Raw genomic sequence first — 26,497 nt, 5'->3', positions numbered from 1 at the left:
TCCATTCAGCAAGCCTGTGTGTTTTCGGTGGAGCATTTAATCCATTCACGTTTAAGGTAATTATCCATATGTATGTTCCTATGACCATTTTCTTAATTGTTTTGGTTTGTTTTTGTAGATCCTTTTCTTCTGTTATATTTCCCACTTAGAGAAGTTCCATTAGCATTTGTTGTAAAGCCGGTTTGGTGGTGCTGAATTCTCTTAGCCTTTGCTTGTCTGTAAAGCTTTTGATTTCCCCATCGAATCTGAGTGAGATCCTTGCCGGGTAGAGTAATCTTGGTTGTACGTTCTTCCTTTTCATCACTTTAAGTATATCATACCACTCCCTTCTGGCTTGTAGAGTTTCTGCTGAGAAATCAACTGTTAACCTTACAGGAGTTCCCTTGTATGTTATTTGTCGTTTTTTCCCTTGCTGCTTCCAATAATTTTTCTTTGTCTTTAATTTTTGTCAATTTGATTACTATGTGTCTCAGTGTGTTTCTCCTTTGGTTTATCCTGTATGGGACTCGCTGCGCTTCCTGGACTTGTGTGGCTATTTCCTTTCCCACGTTAGGGAAGTTTTTGACTGTAATCTCTTCACATATTTTCTTGGGTCCTTCCTCTCTCTGTTCTCCTTCTGGGATCCCTATAATATGAATGTTGTTGCATTTAATGTTGTCTCAGAGGTCTCTTAGTCTGTCTTCATTTCTTTTCATCCTTTTTTCTTTATTCTGTTTCACAGCAGTGAGTTCCACCATTCTGTCTTCCAGGTCACTTATCCATTCTTCTGCCTCAGTTAGTCTCTATTGATTCCTTCTAGTGTATTTTTCATTTCAGTTATTGTATTGTTCATCTCTGTTTGTTTGTTCTTTCATTCTTCTAGGTCTTTGTTAAACATTTCTTGCCTCTTCTCGATCTTTGCCTCCATTCTTTCTCCGAGGTCCTGGATCATCTTCACTATCATTATTCTGAATTCTTTTTATGGAAGGTTGCCTATCTCCACTTCATTTAGTTGTTTTTCTGTGGTTTTATCTTGTTCCTTCCTCTGGTACATAGCCCTCTGCCTTTTCATCTTGTCTATCTTTCTGTGAATGTGGTTTTTGTTCCACAGGCTGCAGGACTGTAGTTCTTCTTGCTTCTCCTGTCTGCCCTCGGGTGGATGAGTCTATCTAAGAGACTTGATGGGAGGGACTGGTGGTGGGTAGAGCTGGCTGTTGCTCTGGTGGGCAGAGCTCAGTAAAACTTTAATCCACTTGTCTGCTGATGGGTGGGGCTGGGTTTCCTCCCTGTTAGTTGTTTGGCCTGAGGCAACCCAACACTGGAGCCTACCTGGGCTCCTTGGTGGGGCTAATGACAGACTCTGGGAGGGCTCACACCAAGGAGTCCTTCCGAGAACTTCTGCTGCCAGTGTTCTTGTCCCCACAGTGAGCCACTGCCACCCCCCACCTCTGCAGGAGACCCCTCCAACATTAGCAGGTAGGTCTGGTTCAGTTTTCCCTGGGGTCAGTGCTCCTTCCCCTGGGCCCCGATGTGCACAGTACTTTGTGTTTGCCCTCCAAGAGTGGAGTCTCTGTTTCCCCCAGTCCTGTCAAAGTCCTGCAATCAATTCCCACTAGGCTTCAAAGTCTGATTCTCTAGGAATTCCTCCTCCTGTTGCCGGACCCCCAGGTTGGGAAGCCTGACTTGGGGCTCAGAACCTTCACTCCAGTGGGTGGACTTCTGTGGTATAAATGTTCTCCAGTCTGTGAGTCACCCACCCAGCCATTATGGGATTTGATTTTACTGTGATTGCGCCCCTCCTACCGTCTCCTTGTGGCTTTTCCTTGTCTTTGGATGGTGGGGTATGTTTTCAGCTGAGTTCCAGTGTCTTCCTGTCGATGATCGTCCAGCAGCTAGTTGTGATTCTGGTGTTCTCGCAAGAGGGAGTGAGAGCACATCCTTCTACTCCGCCATCTTGGTTCCTTACTTTTAAAATATATATTTTAAATTAAATGTCTGAAATAAATCTTAGTAACGTGTATTTCATATAGTTACATTTTGAGTAATGAATAGAGTGCAATGTTAATTCTGCCAGTAGGTGCCGCTAAGAACACCAGGAAAAGAATTGCTAACCATAGCAAATTAAAATGAAAAATGCGAAACCTTGTAACTTTAACTTGAATTTATTTCTCTTTCACAATTATAGGATGGTTCAGCAATTCGCTGTGGACTTTGAGAAGAGAATTGAAGGGTCAGGGGATCAAGTAGATACCCTGGAGCTCTCAGGGGGTGCTAAAATCAATCGTATTTTCCATGAACGTTTTCCTTTTGAGATAGTAAAGGTTTGTACCAAATGTTATTTTTCCTTTTGTTTCATTTCATTTCTGTATTCTGTTCTACATAACTTTTCATCAAATGTTATATGAGTGGTAAGTGGTTTTCTTTAAACAAAGGCTCCATACTCAGGTAATGAGATTTAGGAGAGAAGTTATTTTCTTACTGATGGTTCTGATTTTATTTAATGGGATCTAATGATATTTCAATAATTCAACAATGACTAATTGGTTTATTTGTTGTCTAGTTAATTTAAAAATATTTCTTGAGTACCTACTGTGTACCAGTGGTCTACATGCCAGGGATCAAGACAGAGATACTGTCTGGTGGGAAAAGACAGAAAATTAACAAATAAAAAAGGAAAAAAGTATCAAGTATTATTATGTAATATAATATGAGAGAAAGGGGAGTTGCATAAGCCACTTTTTTTTTGGTCAAGCATAAGAGCTAACATTTATTTAAAATTTTTTTATGGAATATCAATTTATTGGATTATATAAGATGAAAAAAATTAAAGACTAATAATCAGAAACTGTTCACATAAGAACGTAATTAAAAAAGTAGAATATAAGTGTAAGCACATTGGAATTAACATTTTGTGAAAAATACAAATGATAAAACTTGGTAGATAACTCAGGCACTACCAGGAAACAATTATCCGTAGTTCCCCATTGGCTAAGCCAGTTTTGATGGAATATTCAGACAAGGTCTCTCTGACTACGGGGCCTTTAAAGCATGACCTGAATGGCATGAAGAGGCTACCTGTAAGTATCTGGAAGAAGAAGGTTGTTCAAGGCAGGAAGCCAAGGACAAAGCCCTAGAACAAGCACCTGTATAGCAGGTGAGGAACAGCTGAGGCTGGGGTAGAGCTGATGAATGGGTCGGGGGGAAGAAAATGAATTCAGAGGAAGGAAGTGCCCAGTTTACACAGGGCTTTCTGTGTTGCTGTGAAGTGTTTACATTTAACAATGGAAAGTTAAGGGAGAGTTTTAAGGATTTGGCTGGTGATTTTAAAAGAACACTGTGTGGGTTGGATTGTTAAGGGGCAAGAGTGGACTGAGGGAGACAAGGTGAGTTAAACAGTAGGGCCAGAGCAGGGGTGGATCCATTTTCTGTGGGGCCTGAAGCCTATACAATTTTGGGGAACCCTTGAAGGAGAAGAATACAAAATTATAAACACAGACACATGTCTTGGAAGGAGCTTATGCAAGGGAGAAGTCCTGAAACTTAAACTTCTTTAGCTTAATAGTAAAAATGCCTCAGAAGAGAGGCTTGAGAGAAGTGGATGGATTTGTGATTTTGGAGGTAGAGTCAATGGGGGTTGGATTGATATGGGAGATGCAAAAAAGAGAAGATTCAAGATGACTCCCAAGGTTTTGGTTGGCACAATTGAGCAAGTGTTAGTGCCCATCAGATGAGGGGAACTGAGGAAAAGTTCAGTGTGGAAGTATGAATCAAGAGTTTTGTTTTGGTTATGTTCAGTTTGAAATGCCCAATAGGCAGCTAGGTAGTTTTAGGGACTATGTTACTTGCCTCACATACAGAGGCAGGTGCTTATTTCTTGATGTAGGAGGCAGATGGGTAAATAGACAATTTCATTAAAATGTGCTAGGTAAAGTGACAAACTTCACCACAGGGTGCTATGGAAACAAGGCCCACAGACATGAATCCCAGCCTGACTGTGTAAAGGAGCCTGGCTTCTGAGCTGACTTAAGAAGGATGAGCAGCTAGTTAAGCAGGAAGAGGTGGGATTAGTCGAGGGAGAGGTTGTTCCAGACAGAAAGGGAGGAATGGTAAAGGCTGAGCTGTGGAACTAAAGCAGTTCATTGCTCTATGGCATAAAGTGTGAGGGGGAAAATGGACAGATAATGAGGCTGGAGAGGCCAAATCTCAAAAGTTAGGGGCTGAATCAAATGTTCTCTTGATGTCCCTTCCAGGTCTAAGCTCTATGACTCTTTGATCCTACTTCCAAGTAAATTTAAGATACCTAGAACTTATGGGAAATTTTTATACAGTATTCTATCCTGTGTTGGATTGGCAAAATATTATTAATTTCCTCTTTTAAAGAGGCTTTGAACTCAGGTGGTTAAAATGGCCAGGGAGAAAAGACAGCCATTGTTAATCTCAGCACAGCTGGACTGCTATTGTACGTCAGGTGACACTCTTATTTATGCATTCATATATGAATACATTTACTATATTCAGCAAAAGAATGAAGAATTATATATTCAAATGAATAGCCAGATTTATGTCCAGAAGTCATCCTTTATGCACAGCACTCCTTATCTATAATAGAGTTAAAATCCGCTACACTAAAACTCCCAGAAATCCCTAATGTTCTGTGTGTGTTGCCTTGAACTTTATATAAACAGATGTTTTGACCATCTGGGTTTAGGTTAGGAAAGACATGAGTCTTTATTAATAATGGAGTCAAGTTATTCTCATTTTTTAATATTCAACGATATTATTATTCAAAGGAATTGTCATAACTGTGGCTCATTTTGCATCTGCAGATGGAGTTCAATGAGAAAGAACTGCGAAGAGAAATAAGCTATGCAATCAAAAACATACATGGTATCAGGCAAGTGCTTCACATTTTCCTTGTCTTCAGTTCAAGCTACTAAAAAAAGTTAATGTTTATGAATGGCTAGTGAAGTAGCCTTTTCATCATCTGAGCAGAGTAGAATATAGAGGTGGGAGTAAGAAATAGGAAATCCTCGTTTGGATTCAATGGTAATTTCTATTATTGGCATACTGTCTGTTTACAATTAAAAAAACAAAAACCCTTTCTGCCCTCACAGCACTGTGCTCTGAACAATCAGGGATTTACTGATGAACAAGACCTTGTTCTTCAGGGCTCTGTATTTCAGGGACAGAGGCCAGACTTGCTCATAAGTGATCATTACTTACACAGAGACCAAATAGATTAATTTTGGCTGGATTTATGGAGCAAGATTGGGAAAGATTAATGAAGGTGGTTGCCTTAGAGTCACACCTTGCCTGTTTTGCGAACAAGAATGATTTCAGCAAGCAAAGGTGTCTGTGTGGATACATGTGCTTGTGTGTGTGTGTGTGTCTGTTTGTGTGTGTATGGGGTAGGTGGCAATGCAATGAGGTGTGAGAGGAGGGAGGTTGTTGAGGCTGGAGGAGAAACAGGGGGCTTAAAGTGGAGGGAGTAATGTGAGCAAAGGCATGGAGGTGGCAAAAGGCAGCACGTATTCGTGGAGCAGGAAGCCATACATTTGGACTGGAGTTAGGAATGTAGACAGGAGAGCGGAGGGACATGAGGCTGGGAGGAGAACTTGTACCTGAATTCACCCTTGTATGAAGTGGGATTATTTTCATTTACTTTCATTACAGAAATAAATGATAAAAAATAAATGAATTGATAAAAATAATTGATTAAAAAAATGGATTTAAAACACACATTTCTTGAGTTCATGTATAGAGGGCTAAATACAATGTAATGGAGCATATGTTAAACTGAGGCACCCTGAATTCAAGGTAAGAAAACAGGTTGCCTACTTCATGATCATCTTACATGAAGGAGGGATCCCCAGTCCATTGGCCGGTTGTATCTCAGCTTTTGCAATAGGGCCAACTTTAGACTATTTTGGAAACAGAGGCTGAGAGAGCAAAACTTGACCCTGAGTGTGCATGTGATGGGTGATTTTCCAAAGGAGTTATGACATTTGAAGTATCTATCCTTACAAAATTTAGAAAATCTCCTCTACAAGTCTCAAATAGTATGGGCAAATATGCATTCACAAAGTGAAAAGGAGACAACATCTATAACCACATCCAATGTTTTTTTCTTAAACTTCAACAGGGTTTCTAGTTCCCTATTAATTCTATTCCCTGTCCGTCAAATCCAGAATACATTTGGTACAGAAACTATGCCTTGCTCTTTAGCTGGGCAGAGCTAGTATGTGAACATACAGATCTGATAAATGCAGTGGAACCAAATTACGTTTTGTGGGGGGGGTGGGTCATAAAGTATTTTACTTAATCAAATACAGTAGTTTTACTTGGCTTTTAAAACTCCTTACCAGTTACATTTTCGTTGAATGTAACTGCAAAAGCTCAGTAATTCAGGATTGTAGATTTCTGATTTACATGCATACCAACAGAAGAGATTGGTTGTTACTATTATTCTGGAGTTCATTTGCCTATAAGATGATAAGAAGTGCACAATGTCCTGAGTATAAGACATATTAATGGTGTGATTATTTATGCCCTTAAATACACTTAATTTGAAGAGTTTTGTTCCCAACTGATTCTGTTAGATATTTGAATAATAGAAAGCATCTTTGCCCAGTGGGGACCCACCTTATGGTCCTTCTTCATTCTGCTAACACTGAGTGCCAATGATGAGCAAGGGATCCCTCCTTGTGGGGAAAACAAAGATAAAGACAATAACGACTCTCCCTACCAGTGTAGTAACAGGACTAAAATATGTGCTCAGACTACTGTAGTGCAAAGTAGGACGCTGGGATTCAGAGAAGGAAGACCTAGTCAGCGGCAGGACTGGAGGAGGCAAGCTGTAGGAAGTGGTTATTTTTGGTCTGGTCTTTGAAGCACAGGTGGGATTTGGACAGGCTGAAATTGTGGGAAAGGTGAAATGAACATCATACATGAAGGAAAAGACATAAAATATTAGTATGAATATGTTTGTGGAAAGGCCAATGGTCTGGTTTGGCTGAAACATAGCATTCGTGAAAGGAAGGAGGAAAATAACCTCAAAGGAAGATTAGGGACAGACGGGGGAAAATTTTTAATGTCAGACTAAACAACGTGGATTTTATTCTGTATCCAAAGTGGAGAAATTACAATTACAATATAATATGATTACTACAGTACAATTAGAAATGGAGGTCGGCACAGGGTGCTAAGTAAATAAGAAGGGACATAGAATAAGGCTGCTAAAATGGAAGTGTTAAAGAAATCTCCCAGGGCTTCCCTGGTGGCGCAGTGGTTGAGAGTCCGCCTGCCGGTGCAGGGGACACGGGTTCATGCCCGGGTTCGGGAAGATCCCACATGCTGCGGAGTGACTGGGCCCGTGAGCCATGGCCGCTGAGCCTGCGCGTCCGGAGCCTGTGCTCAGCAACGGGAGAGGCCACAACAGTGAGAGGCCCGTGTAACGCAAAAAAAAAAAAAAAAAAGAAAAAGAGAATTCTCCCAAAAGAGGTACCATAAGACTGAGTGTTTCAGGAAAAGAAGGTAACCAAATAAGGGGGAGGGAGGAGGGTCTAGGATGGGGAGGATCAACCACCAACATCTGGAACCTGCACGTCTTTGGGCATGGCATATGTCAGGGCTCAGGATCCCTCTTATTGTAGCTTTTCTCCATTGACCTTTTGTTTAAATATGAGTAATCATTTTTTACTTTTTTATGAAACACGCACACATGCATACACATACCTGCTTTCCTGTGCTTCTGTACAGCATGAGAAAAGCATTGTTATGACATCAATTTGAATTAATTCCATCCAAATGAAAAGATACTTGCTACTTTGGTTATTGTTTGTCATTTTTGTAAATTCACAATTTAGGCATTCTGGGCTCTAAGCTAGTTCCACTTAACTGCCTTCCTTTTCCTTCAGCACCCCAGGACCTCAAACTGGGAACCACTGAGCTCACTATAATACAGCTCTCCTGGAAAGAATATGTTGTGTAGTCCAGGAATGCTACTATTTCAGTGTTCAGAAAGTGAAGATAATTTTCTGCTCCATGAAGGAGAAGAGAGGATTGCTTTTGGAATACTTTAGAAATAGAAATGTAAATTTAGGACACCATTTCTGTTGTAGCATTCCTTTGTATTGCTGTGAACCAGTGAGTTGAGACAAATGACAATTAAATATTGAGGGTCACATTATGAGCCTTGAAAACATTTTGGGAACTGTTTTTAGGTAATGTTAATCATCTATAGAATGTATTAAGGATATTATTACAAATGATACTGTGGATAGAATAAATCACTATGTAAATTTTAAACTAGGCTTTTTGCATGCTTGAAGTAGCATGTCAATTAAAACATTTTTAAAAAGAGTATTGAATATCATTCAATTTAAAATATCTAATGTGCTGCTTTCTTTCTTATGTTCAGGACAGGGTTGTTTACTCCAGACATGGCATTCGAAGCAATAGTCAAAAAACAAATTGTAAAGCTGAAAGGGCCTTCCTTGAAGAGTGTAGATCTGGTAATACAAGAATTAATCAACACTGTCAAGAAGTGTACCAAAAAAGTAAGTTTGAATTATGTAACTTTGCAACCAGTAACTACTTGGTTTACCCATCTTTCCTACCCTGCTACATACCTCTCTTTCCCTGACTCTCCACTTTGTCATAGAAGGTTGTGTGTTTGCTCAAGGGGAAGGATTGTGAAAAGTACTGAATGGGAATTGCTTTCATGATATATGGGCGTATTGACTTCTATCACCCCATTCCAAATAGGGTTGTTGTCTTAATCAGGTAAACATCACTTTAGAACAATTAAGTGAATGCCCTAAACCAATTTTTCCTGTGATGCATGGATGGGAGTAATTGTTAGGGGAAAGGAATCAGTGATATTGTTTGTAACAAAAAGGTAATTCTTCTAAATTTTAAATGAATTCCACTTGAACCTGGATGTTCTGGGAAGGAGCACTGTGGTATAGTAGTTAAGAGCCCAGCCTCTGAGGTCCAGTTATCTAGATTCAAATCCTGGCTCTGCTATTTACTTGCTGTCTGACCTTGAGCATCATACTTAATCTTTATATTTTTGTTAATTTCTGTGTAAAATGGAGATGATGATGATGATGATAATGATGATGATATCACCTCAGTGAGGATTAAACAAGATGATGCCTGAAACCCATGAGGCACTTAACACATTGATTAAACATAGTAAGTGCTCAGTAAATGGTGGTTAATCTATAAATGGCCATTTTTAGTAGCACCCAATATTCCCTACCTTGTAATATTTATTGTAATATTTATTGATGGAGAGTAGTGGGCAAGAGACTTCCCAACCTGGGGGCTCTTCACTGAGAAACATGGAGGAATTGTGCTGGATTCCATCCATTCCATAGGGACATGAAAGGGGTACCCTGTATTGGAAAATATAAGAAGGGAATTACTGATGGTGTTAGGATAGGGTAGGCCTAGCCCTGTGGCAGTTACTATTGTTACTTTGATTATTTCTTGAAAGTATAGATACTTCCGATTTTGTTAGTTTTGTTACCCTTCCCTTTCTGTATGGTTACTATGAGTAACATTCCTGAAAAACCAGTGAGAAGAAAGAGAGAATGAGTATGAGTGTTGGTTCCCAGTTACCTTACAGAAAAACTCAGATGAAGGAAAGATATAAGTAGTGAAAGAGGAAAGGAATCTAAATTTAGGAATTCAGGATTGTCAATGCTAAAAGAAAAGGAGTTAGGTGGAACTAGCTTGGGGCCCAGAAGTGGCTCTGGAGCTTCAGATCCCTTCTCTAGACTTCTTACTATTCTTCTACCTTATTCCTTAAAGTTCTATTTTCTCTTCTCTAAAATAGGAAAACGCCATAGGCATTAAGGGACTGAGGAAAGGGAAAAGAATGCACATGGGGAAGAAAAAAATGTCTTTATGCCAGCTCTTCATTTGGAAACTTGAAGCCATTTAATAATACTTCACATCCCTCCTGTCCTTGCCTATACCTCAAAATACAGTTAGTCTTGTCACCTGTATATTGGCCTCCTCTTAACTGACTTGCTGAACTAACTGAAACTGCATTCTCTATTTAATCACATGGATTGCCGCCCTCAGCACATAGATGTCTTCTTCAGCCAAAAGCTTCTCTTTAGGTTGCCCATGCATTCCTGCTTCCACCAGTTAAGTGGTCTTCTTTCCAATGGCCAGTTGTGCTGTGTTTGTCCTCAAACCTGTTTAGCCAGTTTTCCTTCTTATTTTAATTATGTAGGTTAAGTGAAGAGTAAATAAATTGATCAAATGCAGGAAAGACTTTGAATTTTGTTTCCATAAAAATCCAGCTTTGGAATGACTTAATAAAGGTTAGCTACAAAAGCTTTGCAATTGATTACGTGTAGGTAGGACAAGGCTAAAAGTATATGGGGGGGGCGGTGATAAAAATCTAGATGGGCTCTGCATTCAGATGATTTCCCGAGTGTCTTTATGTTTCCCCTCCACTTTAAAGAAAGCAAAACTGGAAATCACAGATGAAGGATGTGGTTTATGTAAGACAGAAGACGCATAACTCCAATCAGCAGATCCATATGCAGAGAACAGGCCTTGGCCTCACATCAAAAGATTGGCACATGTGTGTACATTTATGTTTTAAGTTATATAAAGTGTTTATGGTATGTATGAATCATTTTTTTTTTTTTTTATCACTTCCCATTGTATCCAGCTTACTGGAAAACCAACAGTTGGTGCCGATGGCATAGGACGAGACAGCTTCTTCCTGCTTCTTCCTGGACACTTTTTGGCTTTTATTCTTTGCTTTCCACCCTTTGAAACTCCTTTTCCATTAAGCTCTCTAGACCAGTGGTGGTTGTATATTTGTACTGTCTTCTCAAAACATTTTATATGTTGCCTTGAATAAAACCTAGCTTTCTCCCTGAGATTATTGTTTACCCTTCAGCTCCCTTCACTGAAGGATATTTATTGGCCCAAACTCAAAGAATCTTAGGGCCTGGATCAGGCATGACATTTGTGTACTTCTCCATTTGTGCCTTCCAAACATTATTCCTTCACCTTCCTATAAAAAGTCTTCCATTAAGGCCCGGGTGTTACCAGCTCTGCCACCCTTCTCTCTTCTATTCACTGTCACCATCAGGTCCTGGTCACTGCCTTGTATTCATCAAGATATTTAGAACTTGGCTTACATTTTTCCTCTCCATCCTAAATTCACCTTCAACTTGGATGACTTCAGTAGAGGTCATGTCCAACACCCAGCAGCTGCTGCTCTTGGAGATCTTTGACTGCAGTGGTTCTCCATTCATTCCACACTAGCATCACACTACTTGTGACCTCTTCCAGTCCCTGTCATGGTGGACAAATGTTCTACCAAAAGATTCTTCAGAAATTTAAAACTCTAAATCTAGGGTTTTCAGAGCACTGATTACCCCCTTCTACCCTCTTTTAGCTTTTAAGTCAGTTGGAAAATTAGTAGGAAAGCTTAAAGGAGAATTGAAATTTAGTATCTGCTTTGCTGCTGATAAATCTAGATTGGAAAACATGGCTGGGATTTCCTGCTGAAGTGGGAATCTCCCATTACTTCCTCTTCCAGCCATTAACTTCAGAGTCCACAGTGGCGGAGAGAGTGAGATGTGCACCCAGAAGGAGCACAGCGTTTTTTGGCTAACCTCACACCTACGGGCCTCTACAGTGAGCAGTGATGGAGTGCACCTGCTCCACGAAGCAGAGAGCTGTGAGCCAACACAGGTCAGGGGCTCACAGGTCTTCTTTTGTCTTCTCTTTTTTTTTTTTTTCTTTCCTGCGAGGTGACGAAAATGACAAGGGTTTCTCCTGTAGTACTTTCTCAAGAGAGAAGAAATGTTGGTGGAAGTTCCTACTTTATGAGTGAGGTGTGAAAGGTGCTGGGGAGGAGGAAGGGAGAGAGCAGTTCTTCTCTATACCTAAATTCTGCCACAGGGTCCAACCCTTCCAGCTCTCTCACTCCTTTACTCTCCCTATAACCAGTCTTTAAACTCAAAGAGACCTTCAGACCTTTGGCTTCTTTTTTTTTTTTTTCTTAGCTACCTGTCTCTTTCAGATTTTATTATATTTCCTGACCATTGTATCAGTCTGGGTCCAACCAGAAGAGAGAAACCACACAGCAGTTTGAACAGGGAACAGTTACTATAAAAATGTATTAAGGGCTACCCCAGTGGCACAGTGGTTGAGAATCCACCTGCCAATGCAGGGAACACGGGTCCGATCTCTGGTCCGGGAAGATCCCACATGCCGCAGAGCAACTAAGCTCGTGTGCCACAACTACTGAGCCTGTGCTCTAGAGCCCGTGAGCCACAACTACTGAGCCCGCGTGCCACAACTACTGAAGCCCCCGTGCCTAGAGCCCATGCTCCACAATGAGAGAAGCCACCACAATGAGAAGTCCGCACATGGCAATGAAGAGTAGCCCCCGCTCGCCGCAACTAGAGAAAGCCTGCGTGCAGCAGTGAAGACCCAACATAGCCAAAAATAAATAAATAAATAAAATAAAATTTTTAAAAAATGTATTAACTATAACATGGGCTTAGAGGAATGAGGGATTGGCTAGTAAGAAGTTAAGAGAACAACTGAATATAGGGGTAGAAGCTGTAAGGAGCAGATGCTAAGGTACCACCTTTAGGGGAACATGCAGGAAAGAGGGCCCCTGACAAGGGCTAAGACTGGTACTTCCTTAAAGTGGGCCTGGATGTGGCTCACTGGGTGGCAGAAAAGTTGCTGTAGTGTCATGCTGCAGTGAAATCTGCCCTCTGTGCTGGGAGGGAAAGGGTGTCCATGGGGAGGTGTCTCCTTGGAGACACTCTGCTGCAAACTGTTCAAGGTGGGGACAGTGGCTGCCTTGTACTGCAGTAGCCTGCTTTAGTCTGCCTTTTCCTCCCTCAGTGTCTCTCCAGGCCCCGCCTCTCCTGACAAAACTTCACTTGGTGCCAGCCAGCAAAGGAAAAATACTTAGAGGGCCCAGGATTATTTTCACAGAGTGGGCAAGCAGGTTGAATTTGGAGCTGAGAGGCAATAAATTGACAAGCAGTACATTTACCTTTAACTTTCTGATCTGTTACTTTAATTCTTCTTGGATTAACTTTGCCACCTGTTAAAACTCTAAGGCTGGTCGAATTTACTATTTGTGTTTTATCTCCCTTTCCCCCAGGTTGCTGAAGAGCTTGGAGACAACCCTCTATCTGTGTGGATTAGTGCCACATAATATACCCATTGTCTTCAGCATCTCATTAGTTAGTGACTTGCAGTGTTCTCCACCATAGTGACGTTAAACTTTTAACACTCTTTTTAAGATGCTTTGCTCATCACTTTCAGCAATGATTTCACAGAGAGAATAGAGGCCATAAATGGGAACATTAATTTCTAGCCCCCAAACCTATGTGTATTCCCAGCCATGCCCATCCTTCTCTCTGTCTCTGTTGAAGTATTAATCCTGACCAGGGCTGGGCTTCTACTTGTACTCTCACCTACTTAAGGAACTTACTCTCTGGATTCCTCTGTTTCCTGAATCATCGCCTTCTCCATCACATTTTAAAATAAGTCAATGTATAAATATATTTATGTCTCTCCTGACTTATAAGTAACAAAAACGTGTCTTCTGTCCTATTCCTCTCCTTTTCATCATGGCCAACCTTCTTGGGGAAAAAAGTAGTTTGTGCTTGCTATATCTTTACTGTCTCATCTCCAGTTAATTCCTTAACCTTCTGAAGTTTGGCTTCCACCCACCACTCTATTGAAATAATTATGGTAAAGGTTAACCAGAGACTTGATTGCCAGATTGAAGGGACACTTATTCCCGATATTGAATTCCACTCTCTTTTTGAAGCTGACACCTCTCTTTCTTGGATTCTTCTCCATCTTTCTCATGATTCTTCTTCTGTCTCCTTCAAGAGCTTATCCACATTTGCCTGCCTCTAAACACTGGAGTCCCCCAGAACTTGCTCCTGGTTTCCTTCTCTTCTCTCTCCTTTCTCCCTGGCAGATCATATCTCCCATAGTTCAACTATCACTTAAAACATTGTTGATTCCCAAATCTATACCACCAGCTCAAGCTTCTTAACTGAAACTGTCTACTCTACAGTCTACTACAACTACCTTCTCTTCTTACTTAAGGCTCTAAACAGTTTTTTTTTTCCCCCCGCAAACTAAATTACTACAGTGACCTCCTAACTGATCTTACTGCTTCTAGACTGGTCATATTCAAATTCATCCTCCTCACTGTTGTCAAAATGGCCCTTCTAAAATACGCACACATATTTTTTGCCTGTTCCCTCAAAATTATTCAGTGGTTCCTTATACCTTAAGAAAGTTCAAATCATTTGTGATTGTGTTTAGTTTTCACCATCTGATCCCTGAATAACTCTCCAGCTACATCTGTTGTCACTTTTTGCTTGCTTCAGCCCTTCTAAGTGATTTGCACTATTCACAAAGATTTTTTGTGCCTTTAATATTTGTACATGTGATTTTGTTTGTTTAGAGTCTCCTTAAGATATAGCTCAGTCATCGTTTTTCCTGAAGGGCCTCTGTGAGCCCTTTCTTGGTCTCCATCCTCACTCCCTTCTTAGTGCTTTAATTGTAACCCTGTATTTACTTCTATCATAACAATTATGATACGACACTGCAATTTGTTTGTAATTTATTTGTTTAGGTGAATGCCTCTTCTTGCTGACGATAAGCTCCTTTCAAAAAAGAGCTGTCTTTTATCTTATCTTTGACACCTAACCCATGACTAATCCTACATGAGACATTCTATAAATACTTATTAATAATTTAGATATTTTAAAGTTATCCTGATGGCAAAGAAATCTGTACTTGGTTTAAAAATAACATTTTAATCACTCCTTTTTAAAAAAAATTTTTATTTTATATTGGAGTATAGTTTCAGGTGTACAGCAAAGTGATTCAGTTATACATATATATGTATCTATTCTTTTTCAAATTCTTTTCCCATTTAGGTTATTGTGGAATATTGAGCAGAGTTTCCTGTGCTATACAGTAGGTCCTTGTTGGTTATCTACTTTAAATATAGTGGTGTGTACATGTCAATCCCAAACTCCCAATCTATCCCTCCCCCCAGTTCTTTTTCTGAGATCTTGAATCATCTTCACTATCATTACTCTGAATTCTTTTTCCAGTAGATTGCCTATCTCCACTTCACATGGTTGTTCTTCTGGGGTTTTATCTTGTTCCTTTATCTGGGACATATTCCTCTGCCGTCTCATTTTGTCTAACTTTCTGTAATTGCAGTTTCTTTTCCACAGGCTGCAAGATGGTAGTTCTTCTTGCTTCTGCTGTCTGCCCTCTGGTGGATGAAGCTGTCTAAGAGGCTTGTGCAGGCTTCCTGATAGGAGGGGCTTGTTCCTGCCCACTGGTGCGTGGAGCTGGGTCTTGTCCCTCTGGTGGGCAGGGCTGTGCTCAGGAAGACTTTAAGCAGCCTGTCTGCTGATGGGTGGGGCTGTGTTCCTGCCCTGTTGGTTGTTTGGCCTGAGGCGTCCCAGCATGGTTGGGAGGGGATAGGTCTTGGGGAGGAAGTGGCAGCCTCCAAGTGGGCTCACACCAATGAGTACTCACCAGAACTGCTGCTGCCGGTGTCTTTGTCCCTGCAGTGAGCCACAGCCACCCTCTACCTCCGTAGGAGACCCTCCAATATTAGCAGGTAGGTCTGGCCCAGTCTCTTATGAGGTCACTGCTTTTTTCCCCTGGGTCCTGGTGCGCATGAGACCTTGTGTGCACCCTCCAAGAGTGGAGTTTCTGTTTGCCCCAGTCCTGTGGAATTCCTGTGATCAAACCCTGCTGGCCTTCAAAGCCAGATTCTCTGGGGGCTCCTCCTCCCATTGCCAGACCCTCAGGCTAGGAAGCCTGACATGGGGCTCAGGACTTTCACTCCTGTGGGAGAACTTCTGTGGTATAATTATTTTCCAGTTTGTGGGTCGCCCACCCAGCGGGTATGGAATTTGATTTTATCGCTATTGTGCCCCTCCTACTGTCTCATTGTGGCTTCTTCTTTGTCTTTGGATGTAGGATATCTTTTTTGGTAGTTTTCAGCTTTTTTCTTTTTTTTTTTGTCAATGGTTGTTCAGTAGTTAGTTGTGTTTTGTTAAGAAGGGGTGAGCTCATGTCCTTCTACTCCACCACCTTGCCACTTCCTCTAGTCACTCCTTTTAAAATGATAAAATTTGGACAGGTTTTCTTTCAAGTATCTATCCTTTTCCTTATTCCTCAATTTGATGTTCTTGATATTTGGCCTTATTATGTCTACCTTCAATTTTTTTTTTTACTTTAAAACTGGTCTAATTCAAGTCTTTTGTAAAGCAAAATAATCCTAATTAAAGTTGAGTATGCCAGGACTTAAATTATTTGACCCCTTTTGAACACAGCCCATAGATAAAGTGACCATATAATTTATTGTCCAACACAGATTTGAGATTAAAAGGGGGAGCTATCAATACTTTCACTGGAATAGTATGAGTAAACCAAGACTGCTCCAGGCAATCTGAAATGTGTATATATATATATATATATATATAAGAATATGTATATGTGAATATACATATGTGAATATATATATATGTGAATATATATATATAAACTTAAAACAATAATTTCACTTACAATTGCTCATGTTGAATTTCTTATGTGTAAAATACTTAACGTTTCTTTTCCTTAAGCCACATAAATAAACATCAGTGAAACACATGGGATTTATGTGTGTTCAGATAACAAGGCACAAAGCTAACCTGGGGGAATGCACTTCTTCTCGCATGTTTTCTCACTGGTCTCTGGGGCACTGGAGGACAAGACAGGGACATTAGAGTTTTATGAGCTATTTGGCTTCACTCCAGGGACATCTCAACTTTGGAATTTTTCTGGTGGGCATCATCTTTCAGCTGCTTTTCTCTACTGCCTCTTCTCCAGTGCTTCATTGCAGGGTCCTGAGCTTTTTTGCAGGAAGCACTGAGAGGAACATCTTGTTTTTTTAACCACAGTTTAGCAACTGTGCCATTTATTGGCCTCTTGGGAAGCCACATTCTTGGATCACCATCATACCAATTAATTGATTTTTTTCCCCCTGCTTAGAAAAAAGAAAAAACGCTTTGCAAGGAAATAAAAAAGATACATTAGTTGGTTATTAGAAATACTGGGAAAGATTTTTCATTAAAAAGTGCTGTTAGAAGAAATGCTGAGTTTTGTGGCATGTTAGGTAAGTAGATATCTGACCCTGAATACACATAACTAAGCAGTGAATCCAAAGACCTTACCGCAGCTTTCAAGGCCCTGCATGATCTTGCTCCTTTTCATTTCTAAACTCCTCCCCATCTCCCTCCCCACAGTCCACTCCAGCTACACTGGTTTCCTTGTTTCTTCACAGGCAAGGAGATGTGGTGCAGGGCCTTTGCATTTCTCATCCTCAGTGTTGGAAATGCTCTGCCTCGAGATGTCTGCATGGGTCACATCCTAGCTTCTTTCAGGTCTTTGCTCAAATGCCACATAATCAGAGTCTTCCTCTGACAGAAAATTATTATTTTCTATCAGCAATTTCACATGCTTCCTTCGAACACACACACACACACACACACACACACTCATACCATTCTTCATCTACTTACCAAATTTGTTTTTCTTTGTGGCACATACGACCACATGAATTATACTACATACGTCTTTTATTTTTGCTGTGATTGTTGGACAGTAAAGGGACTTGAAGAATGTAAGCTCCATGAGAGTAGGGACTTGGTTTGTTAAGCTCATTACTCTATTTATAACCCCTGAACATCCAGGTTTTCAATAATAATTATTGAATGAATAATTGAATACATGAATCATGTCTCATTGACTTGGCAGGTGATTTTCCGTTTGGCTAAAGTAGACATTTGAGTAACTTCCATGAAAGCTTGTAGGATGAAAGAGAATAACTACAAAGCATCATGCTCAAATAGGATTTTCTTTTAGGTCTGGATAGATCTGCTCTGGTTTTCACTCTGTACATAAAGATTTGCATTTCATCTCTTCTAATGGCTGGCTGTCCAGTCAAACACTCTGTGCTGTGCTACTCATACAGCAGATGCCTCATGTAATGGGCCATGGTACTCAGGTTTCAAATCAGGCTGAGTATTAAAGTTTGAATCATTTGTTGGGTTTTATATGAAATTCAGTCCTGGGACTTGACTAAAATTCAAGAGATAGTAATCTCACCTTTTAATCTCACACTTCATTAAAGGATTCATGATCTTTGCAATTAATTCTTAATTTATAATTTACCCTGGCCCCTGCTTTTCCTCTTACTTTCTGCATGATTTTTCTTGTTCCATTTTAACTACTTAATAATGTTTACCAGAGATAAATGTGGAAAGAGTGGTGATGAAAACCTGGTTATTGTCTTCAGGTATTGTTTTGACCCAGCACCAACGCCCTCCTGCCCTCCTGTTTGGATGTTTTCTGATTACTTAATGAGATTATGGCTCTTCTGACTACCTTTCAGCTTTATTTCACTTAAGGTTGGGCTTTTTCTTTTAATTCCTTATCATCTGCTAAATTACACTAGCATTCTCTTCATTTCTTTGTTTAGAAGAAATAATAAGGTCAGATATGTAATGGAGAACATATCAACTTACCATATATGTTCTTCCTTCACAGAGCTCACCATTCCTCCCATCATTTGTAGAAAATATTTGAGGTTTGGGATTTGCCCACTTGGAGAAGGAGGACTAACAGTATTTCTTTCTCTCTGACTACTTTACCCAAGGCCACCCGGGTGGGATCTGGCATCCTTCCCCTTTTTACCAACTTCACTTAGATCTTCCTAGACTTCCTATATGCCACTCCTAAAATATAGAATCCTCAATAAAGAATTTTCCAACTTACGCTTGTGAAGTTTCTTGACCTGTTTTACTAGAATTGTTTCTCATTTTTGATCACTTTTGTAAATGTGAATACTTCTGTTTTTCCTTTTTTCATAACAAATGTGTTGTGCCCAAATAAATATTCTCTCATCTCCTGAATAAATCCACCATTATGCTACACACAAATTAAAAATCACTAGGGGTTTTAAGGGCAGATTTTTTTTTTTTTTTTCTTTCTCTCGGTACGCGGGCCTCTCACTGCTGTGGCCTCTCCCATTGCGGAGCACAGGCTCCAGATGCACAGGCTCAGCGGCCATGGCTCACGGGCCCAGCCGCTCTGCGGCATGTGGGATCTTCCCGGACCGGGGCACGAACTCGTGTCCCCTGCATCGGCAGGCAGACTCCCAACCACGGTGCCACCAGGGAAGCCCTAAGGGCAGATTTTAATTCACATAAATAGAATAAAATTATTGCATGCTTTTATAAGCAGTGAAATCATTATGGCTACTGAGTTTGTAGTGCGTGGCCAACAGTGGTTGGTTTATAGCATTTTGATCAAAATAGAGCCCATATCTTTAGGTCAGCCAAACCATCAACTCAAGTCATGCACATAAAAGAAATTTTATTCTGGTTTTAGTTCATTTTCTCCGTGGTGTTTGCAACGGAACTGTGAACAGATGGTTACCTAAGAACCTGAGTCTTTGCTTAAGGCATTGAACTAGTTACTCTTGAAGGTATAGAATCTTGCCTGGCCTTGTGCCTGTTCCAAGAGATACCTAATAGTATGGCTCTCATGATCGGATTAATCAATGGTTAATACATTTTGTAAGTGTATATTTTTATTGAGTAGAAATGTCTTTCAAGTGATTTTTTTTCCTCTAGGGAAAAATGTGCTCCATGCGTAAAATTAAATTTTTATATTGACGTCCCATCAAAATAATTAAACACTACCCTAAATAATACTTAAAATATTGGATTTTATTAAAACATGCTTTTGTATTTAAAAAAATGATGGTGCTACTTTGTCTCAAAACAAGTATAAAGTTTTCTCTTAGAATTATATACCTAAAGTTTTGATTCCTAAATACAGGTATATTATGACTCCATTTAATCTTCCTTATTATTTAAGAATATTCAACATAATTTTAACATAAGCTATTTAGAAGTAATTTATCATTTAATAGATGTTCAACTTTGTCTGGAAGCTTTGCTGTCATTGTTTAAGCATCAAATCTTCTGAGGCCTTCTCAGAGCAGGTTTAGCCACTTACTTCTTTGTGTTTCTCCTTGATTTTTGTTAAATATTTCTCTCGCATAACAATTTATCTGTATAGTCAACCTGCCACTCAAGACTGTGAGGTTTCCAATATCAGGTGCTTTGACATAAACTGAGCTCAGAGCTGGCCTATAGTGGTGCCCAAAGAATGTTTGTTAAATGAATGACTGATGTGAAATAAATTTAAGAATATAAAATTATTATATCCAATAGCAAAGCCTTAATTCCTTGAGCCTGTATAAATCAATTTGCAGAATATTTAAATAATTAATAGAAGAATAAAAATCTAATGATGGTGATTTCTAGGTCAATATTATTTTGGCACACATGATTAAAATTTTGATGACTTTGACAAAAAAATTGTGTTCTTACAATGGTAAGCTTTTAGTTCAACATCCAGAGCAAAAGAGATTGAAAATTATAATGACTTAAGTGGTTGAGAAAACTGATTGCACCTTAAGTAAGAGACGTAGAAGAGAGGCAAGGAATTGAAGTGAGCAATCAGCTAAGTATCTGTTAAAGCTAAGTAGAATGTCATGCAAACTGAGCAGGGACTCTGCTGAATGAGGTAATGAAATGAGTGGCAGAAAGCCTACTCAGAAGTCATTCTGAATGTCAGTAGGACTTTTTTTTTTGCCTTTTTCCTATATGTATTATGAAGAATTGGGACTGGAGCATTACATTTGGGAGCCAGCAATTAAAACCATCATTTTGAGTTTTATACTCCCACAACATTTTTTACACTCCTACAAACCTTTTAAGATCAACCAATTAGAAACTGTACTGGCTTAATTACTGCCTTTCAGTAATGCCTAGATCTTTCCTGCTTACTGTCCCCTTCAATATTTCTCTGAGGGCAGTTCTTCTAGTGTATTCTCTTTCCATTTTATCCCACTTAGAATTTAGGCTCATTTACATCCAGTTTTCTCAGTTGTAGATACAAAAATATGGCTTTGGCGGGTTCCTTTCCTGATGAAATTGAGCTTGGAAAGATCGGGAGGTACACACAAAAAAATCAATCCTCCTGCCAAGGGCAGTAGATTGGAGGGTTCTTAGATGTTTCTACTTCATGGGATGCTCTTATCATTTTGGCCTTTCCTTGACTTATTGATGTCTGCATACTAGTCTGTGGTCCTTCAGCTATCAAGTATTTAGTTTCTGAATAAATATTTATATTGCCACTCTTTGGTGTTTTAGAAATAATCTGCTATAATCCATTTTCTAAATGCTATTGCCATCCCCATCCTATTTAGTAGACCGCTATTGCTTGTGTAGTCACTTCTCTGCAGGAGTGTGGTTCTATGTTAGTGTGGCTATCATCAAAAGCAAGTATGCAATGATAGCTTGGGGTGCTCTCTGAGTGCAGAAGAGGAACAATTGCTCTGGTGACCTAGTGCAGGCTAGTGGTTTGTGCCGGATGTGCCACCTAGTTTTGCATTAGTCAAGAAGAAGGACAAGTATTCATCAGCTATCCCTTCCATACTTAGAGACTTTTTATAGGCCTTACAAAAAATAACTTGCAGTATTCTCAGAGTATAAAACGGCTTCTGGAATGATAGAACTGTCCCCGAAGAATGTTTCCCAAACTCAAAATGGAAGCTTCATTTGTGTCTTGAAGTTATTCATGAAGTAAGCACCTAACTGATCACAGATCTCAGGATTCAGCTAGGAGTCTCAGTAAGGGGGTGATGGTTTGGTGATCTCATGAACAGACACTGGGCTGTGAATTTTGAGGTGACCAAGGCAGCCAGGTTTCTATGCTCTAATGATGTTGTTATAATAAAAGTACTCTAGGACTTCCCTGGTGGCGCAGTGGTTAAGAATCCGCCTGCCAATGCAGGGGACACGGGTTAGAGCCCTGGCCCGGGAGGATCCCACATGCCGTAGAGCAACTAAGCCCGTGCGCCATAACTACGGAGCCTGCGCTCTAGAGCCCGCGAACCACAAGTACTGAGCCCGTGTGCCACAACTACCAAAGCCCGAGCGCCTAGGGCCCGTGCTCCGCAACAAGAGAAGCCACTGCAATGAGAAGCCTGTGCACCACAACGAAGAGTAGGTCCCTCTCGCCGCAACTAGAGAAAGCCCGCGCACAGCAACGACGACCCAATGTAGCCAAAAATAAATAAATTTTTTAAAAAAAGTATGTTCGTTGTGGAAAAATTTGGAAAATGCAGACATGTATATAGAAAAAAAGTAAAATTATGCATAAGCCCATCATTCAAAGAGGTTGTTGCCATTAACATTTTGTAGTATTTGTGCAGATTCTTTTCTGTGCACAGACAGCAGACTTACAGCATTAGGTGATTTAACATTTATATGTGATTTGTAATCACAGTGGTTCCATGAAGTAGTGCAGTTTGTTGTCTTGCTAAGACACTGATGTGCATCATGCATGCTATTAAGTAGGTGCGCACAGTGACTCCAATGACCATGGAGCAATCACATCTCAGGGAGGCCTAGCATACAAGTTAGGGGAAATATTATGTGCTACAGTATTACTCAAGAATTTTGGAGTTTTTAAGGTTTTTGGCTATATCCTCAAAGAGTATCAAGTGTATATGGTAGCCTGTGACTATGAGTGTGTGTATATGCTTGTGTGTAATCACATTTTATATTTAGTAGCCTGATTTTCTTCACCCAGTGTCATAGACACTTTAGCATGTTATTAGATATTATTTATAAATTAGATAGTATTATATCAAATATTAGCTATTATTCGGAATGGCTTATTACATCCCATTAGTGGACCTACCTTAATTTATTTAACATCATTGGATACTTAGGTGGCTTATAGAGTTATGTCTATTTGTCTTATTGTTGCTATTACAAGTAACGCTGTGATGAATTTCCTTATTAGTTTAGCTCAGAATTCCATGAAGTAATTAGACTGACGTGTGTGTGTCTTTAAAATTTTTGAAACATATTGCCAAATTGCTTAACAGAAAGATTATTCTCATTGACGTCCCTTCTGCAAGTTTAAACTGTGCTAGTCTCAGTACACCTTCACCTGCATTAAGTCTTATAAAAATGATTATAGTAACTTGACAACATAGTAGTTATTATCTTTCTTTGTATTACTCTGTGCAGTTTACTATCTCTTATTGACCATTAAATTTCTTTTTAAATTAAATCACGTTTTTTGCCTGTTTTTATGTGAGATATTAGTGTTAATCTTATTAATTTGCAAGTGCTTTTTATAATAAATGGAATTCATCTTTGCCTGTCATAAACCATGAATTTGCCCACTTTTTTCCCTTTCTATTGCTGCCATCCCTGTCCAAGTCCCCTTATTTTCCATCTGAATTGCTTCAGAAGCCAAAATTCCTAACAGGTCTACAAGGATCAAGCCCCTGTTTACCATTCTAGCTTTGCCTAAAGACCATCCCCTTGCTCTCTGCACTGACCTTCCTTTACTTCCTTGACCACTCATTGTCCCTGTCCTCTCCTGTGCTTGGCAAGCTCCATTCTCCCCACAACCGACTTTACCCGACTAAGCCCTGTTTTTAGGTTAGGCTTCCTTGAACATCCTTGTATTGATAGCATCCTTTTCTTTTCTTCCTTACACTGAAAACAACTATAATTCATTCATTTATGCAAACTAAATTTTGGACAATTACCTGCATAATTGAGATGGGATAAGTGATTGACATGCATTATTTCTACAGTTTTGCCAAAAATATGTATATAAAAACACATCTGTTAGGGTAGAATTTTAAAAAAATGGTCTCTATGGTTCATGGAATGTGAACCATCCTCAAAGAGTAATGGACAAGACCAGGAGCTCTGGAGTCTGAGGGCTTGGGTAGGAATCCTGGACCCACCGATTTTGAACTGTGTAGTCTGGGGCAAGTTACTTAACCTCTCTGCACTTTGCTTTCCTCCTCTGTAAAATGGGGTTAATAATCGGATCTGTCTTTTATGATTGTTGTGAATTTCGAATGAGGTAATTCATGTGGTGCTTAGCACACAACCTGGAACATGGTAAGCACTCTATAAATGTTAGTCATTTTCCTCCTTTTCATCCTCATTTCTGTCTTCGTCATCTTTGAACTTTATTAAGTGCTAACTCTGTACAGCATAGAGCTAGATGGTATCTGGGTTTCTGTTTTCGTTGCAGGGAATTTCTCTGCTGGTTTTGAAGTGCTTCTTCTCAGATAACGTAGTAACTTCTGATTGTAGTTTGTGCAGTCTTTTCTGTCACTCTGCCATTCTTCTTTAGGATATTTCATTTCTGCTTCCAGAATGGTAATGCATGTCTTCTGGAATACAACATAACTTATTTGTTTTCTTTTTTGGCAGTATATATTTGAGTATTAACACTCAGATCTGTTTTTCTTGACAGCTGGCAAACTTCCCCAGACTCTGCGAGGAAACGGAAAGGATTGTTGCTAACCACATTCGTGAGCGAGAAGGGAAGACAAAGGACCAGGTGAGGAGAGGCCTTCCCTGGTGGGCAGTGTCCTTGTGGGAAGTGGAAGACCTCTCCAGGATTGTTTGGTCTCCAACAGTTGGCGTATCCCTGAATGGAAAAAAAAAGAGCTGAGAACACCACCACATATGTTTATTTTTACTTATTTATGAATTTTATACATGTGTTGCTATACTAACATCTTGCGTATGTTAAAAATATAAACATATATAAAGACCTTAGAAGGATAACATTTAAAAAGCAGTAATAGGAGTTCCATTATTTTTTTCAACACTTCATGAATCATCATGTGTACCCTTAGCATGTACACACCCCACTTTGAAAACCACTAATCTGGAAACATATCACATATTTTCTTTAAGATCGGGCCCACAGATGGGCACCAGGATATTCATAAATTGCTGAAGTGTTTTGCAAAATGTTTAGTGTTTTTATTTTTTTTCTTGAGGAGAATGGATAAAGCTATTCATCAGCGTATCCATGGAACCTATGACTAAAAAAATAAAAACATTTAAGAACAGCTCTTTTAAGCATTTCTAACTATTTTGTAAATACACATGGTTTGTAAGGAGTGGCTTTGAAATTGTCTTCGAATCTTGGCTAACTACGAATGAACGATTATTTTCAAGTGAGGATAATTCATTGAAAAAAGTTAAGGACTACGTGAAAATAATTCAAGCTTCTTAAATTTAGGTGGATGTTTTCTTAGTTACTTATAAAACATTATAATGGGAAACACAAAGGTTTTCAGATGCTCTTCAGTTACAGGACACAGCTGTGAGTGTGACAGCATGGAGAGGACACTGGACTGAAGCCATGTGTTCACCACAGAGTAACAGCATGTTCTTGAGCAAATCACTTCTCAGGACTGTTTTTTCCTCATGTACAATGTTGAAATGTTGGTCTATATGATCTCTGAAGTCCTCTATAAGTTAGAATTCCAAGATTTTGTGGTTCTTAGGTGAATTGGAAAGAAGGAGAGAAAGAACTGGGGAAAAGGAGGAAGGCAGAATAGGAGAGAGAGAGGTAGAGACAAACCACAGGGAGAGAGACACATGCAACATGTGTTAGAGGGTGCTGTAGGGTTGGGGTGGGCGTGGAAGGAGAAAGCGAAGAGACAGAGGGATGGAGGCCTGGCAGGTTGGGATATTTGTGAGTGACTCTGGTAACAACCTGCTGCTCTCTGCTCGAGCTTTGGGATTCATTGCTGCTACTTTTTATCATCGCGTGGTTTTTTTTTGCGGCACGCGGGCCTCTCACTGTTGTGGCCTCTCCCGTTGCTGAGCACAGGCTCCGGACACGCAGCCTCAGCGGCCGTGGCTCACGGGCCCAGCCACTCCGCAGCATGTGGAATCTTCCCGGACCGGGGCATGAACCCGTGTCCCCTGCATCGGCAGGCGGACTCTCAACCACTGCGCCACCAGGGAAGCCCTATCATCGCGTTTTGAAAGTCAACTCACAATTATTCATAGTTTTCACTTATTTCGCAACTTTCTCACTCTTGGAGTAGTCACAATAGCCAAAAATGGAGAAAATAGGCTTTGTGACTTAGTAGAGATAAACAAATCAGTGTTAACTCATGAGCCAGTGAAGTCAAGCCTGGGTCCAGGTATACAACCCGAGACCAGAAGTTCCCCCACACACCTAATGTCATGGCTCCTGCTGGACCAAGAAAACGAGTTCTGTTATCAACTGTACTCCTGACCTTAAGTAACTAAGATAACCATTTTAATTTGTGTCTTTATTCTATGAAGTTCAAATGATAATACATTCTACTTAACTCTTAGGGATCCTGTGTAAAAACAGTATTGAGGAAAAAGTTGTACAGTTCTTATCTTAATTATCTTTGTGTTCATATCTAAATCAGTTAACTTCTTCATGTTTCATAGTTTTTGTTTTACTGAAATGACACACTCACATTTTTCATTGTCATTAAGATTGTGGGCTCCAGGGACTT

The 26,497-nt window shown here is 39.9% G+C and overlaps 1 protein-coding gene across 10 annotated transcripts in view; it reads left to right on the top strand.

Moving 5' to 3' along the window:
• DNM3 (dynamin 3) overlaps positions 1-26,497 on the top strand; it is a 569,430-nt gene that overhangs the window by 211,867 nt on the left and 331,066 nt on the right. For all 10 annotated transcript variants that reach the window (XM_060296333.1, XM_060296364.1, XM_030875472.2 and 7 more), the window contains exons 8-11: positions 2,165-2,300; positions 4,806-4,873; positions 8,399-8,537; positions 24,454-24,540. In XM_060296333.1, coding sequence (XP_060152316.1) covers positions 2,165-2,300; positions 4,806-4,873; positions 8,399-8,537; positions 24,454-24,540 — 430 coding nt within the window. The remainder of the gene's footprint in view (positions 1-2,164; positions 2,301-4,805; positions 4,874-8,398; positions 8,538-24,453; positions 24,541-26,497) is intronic.

The sequence above is a fragment of the Globicephala melas genome, chromosome 1 (assembly GCF_963455315.2).
Source record: "Globicephala melas chromosome 1, mGloMel1.2, whole genome shotgun sequence".
Lineage (NCBI taxonomy): Eukaryota > Metazoa > Chordata > Mammalia > Artiodactyla > Delphinidae > Globicephala > Globicephala melas.
The sequence above is the reverse complement of the archived record's forward strand: the minus strand, read 5'-3'. Positions and strand labels throughout refer to the sequence as shown.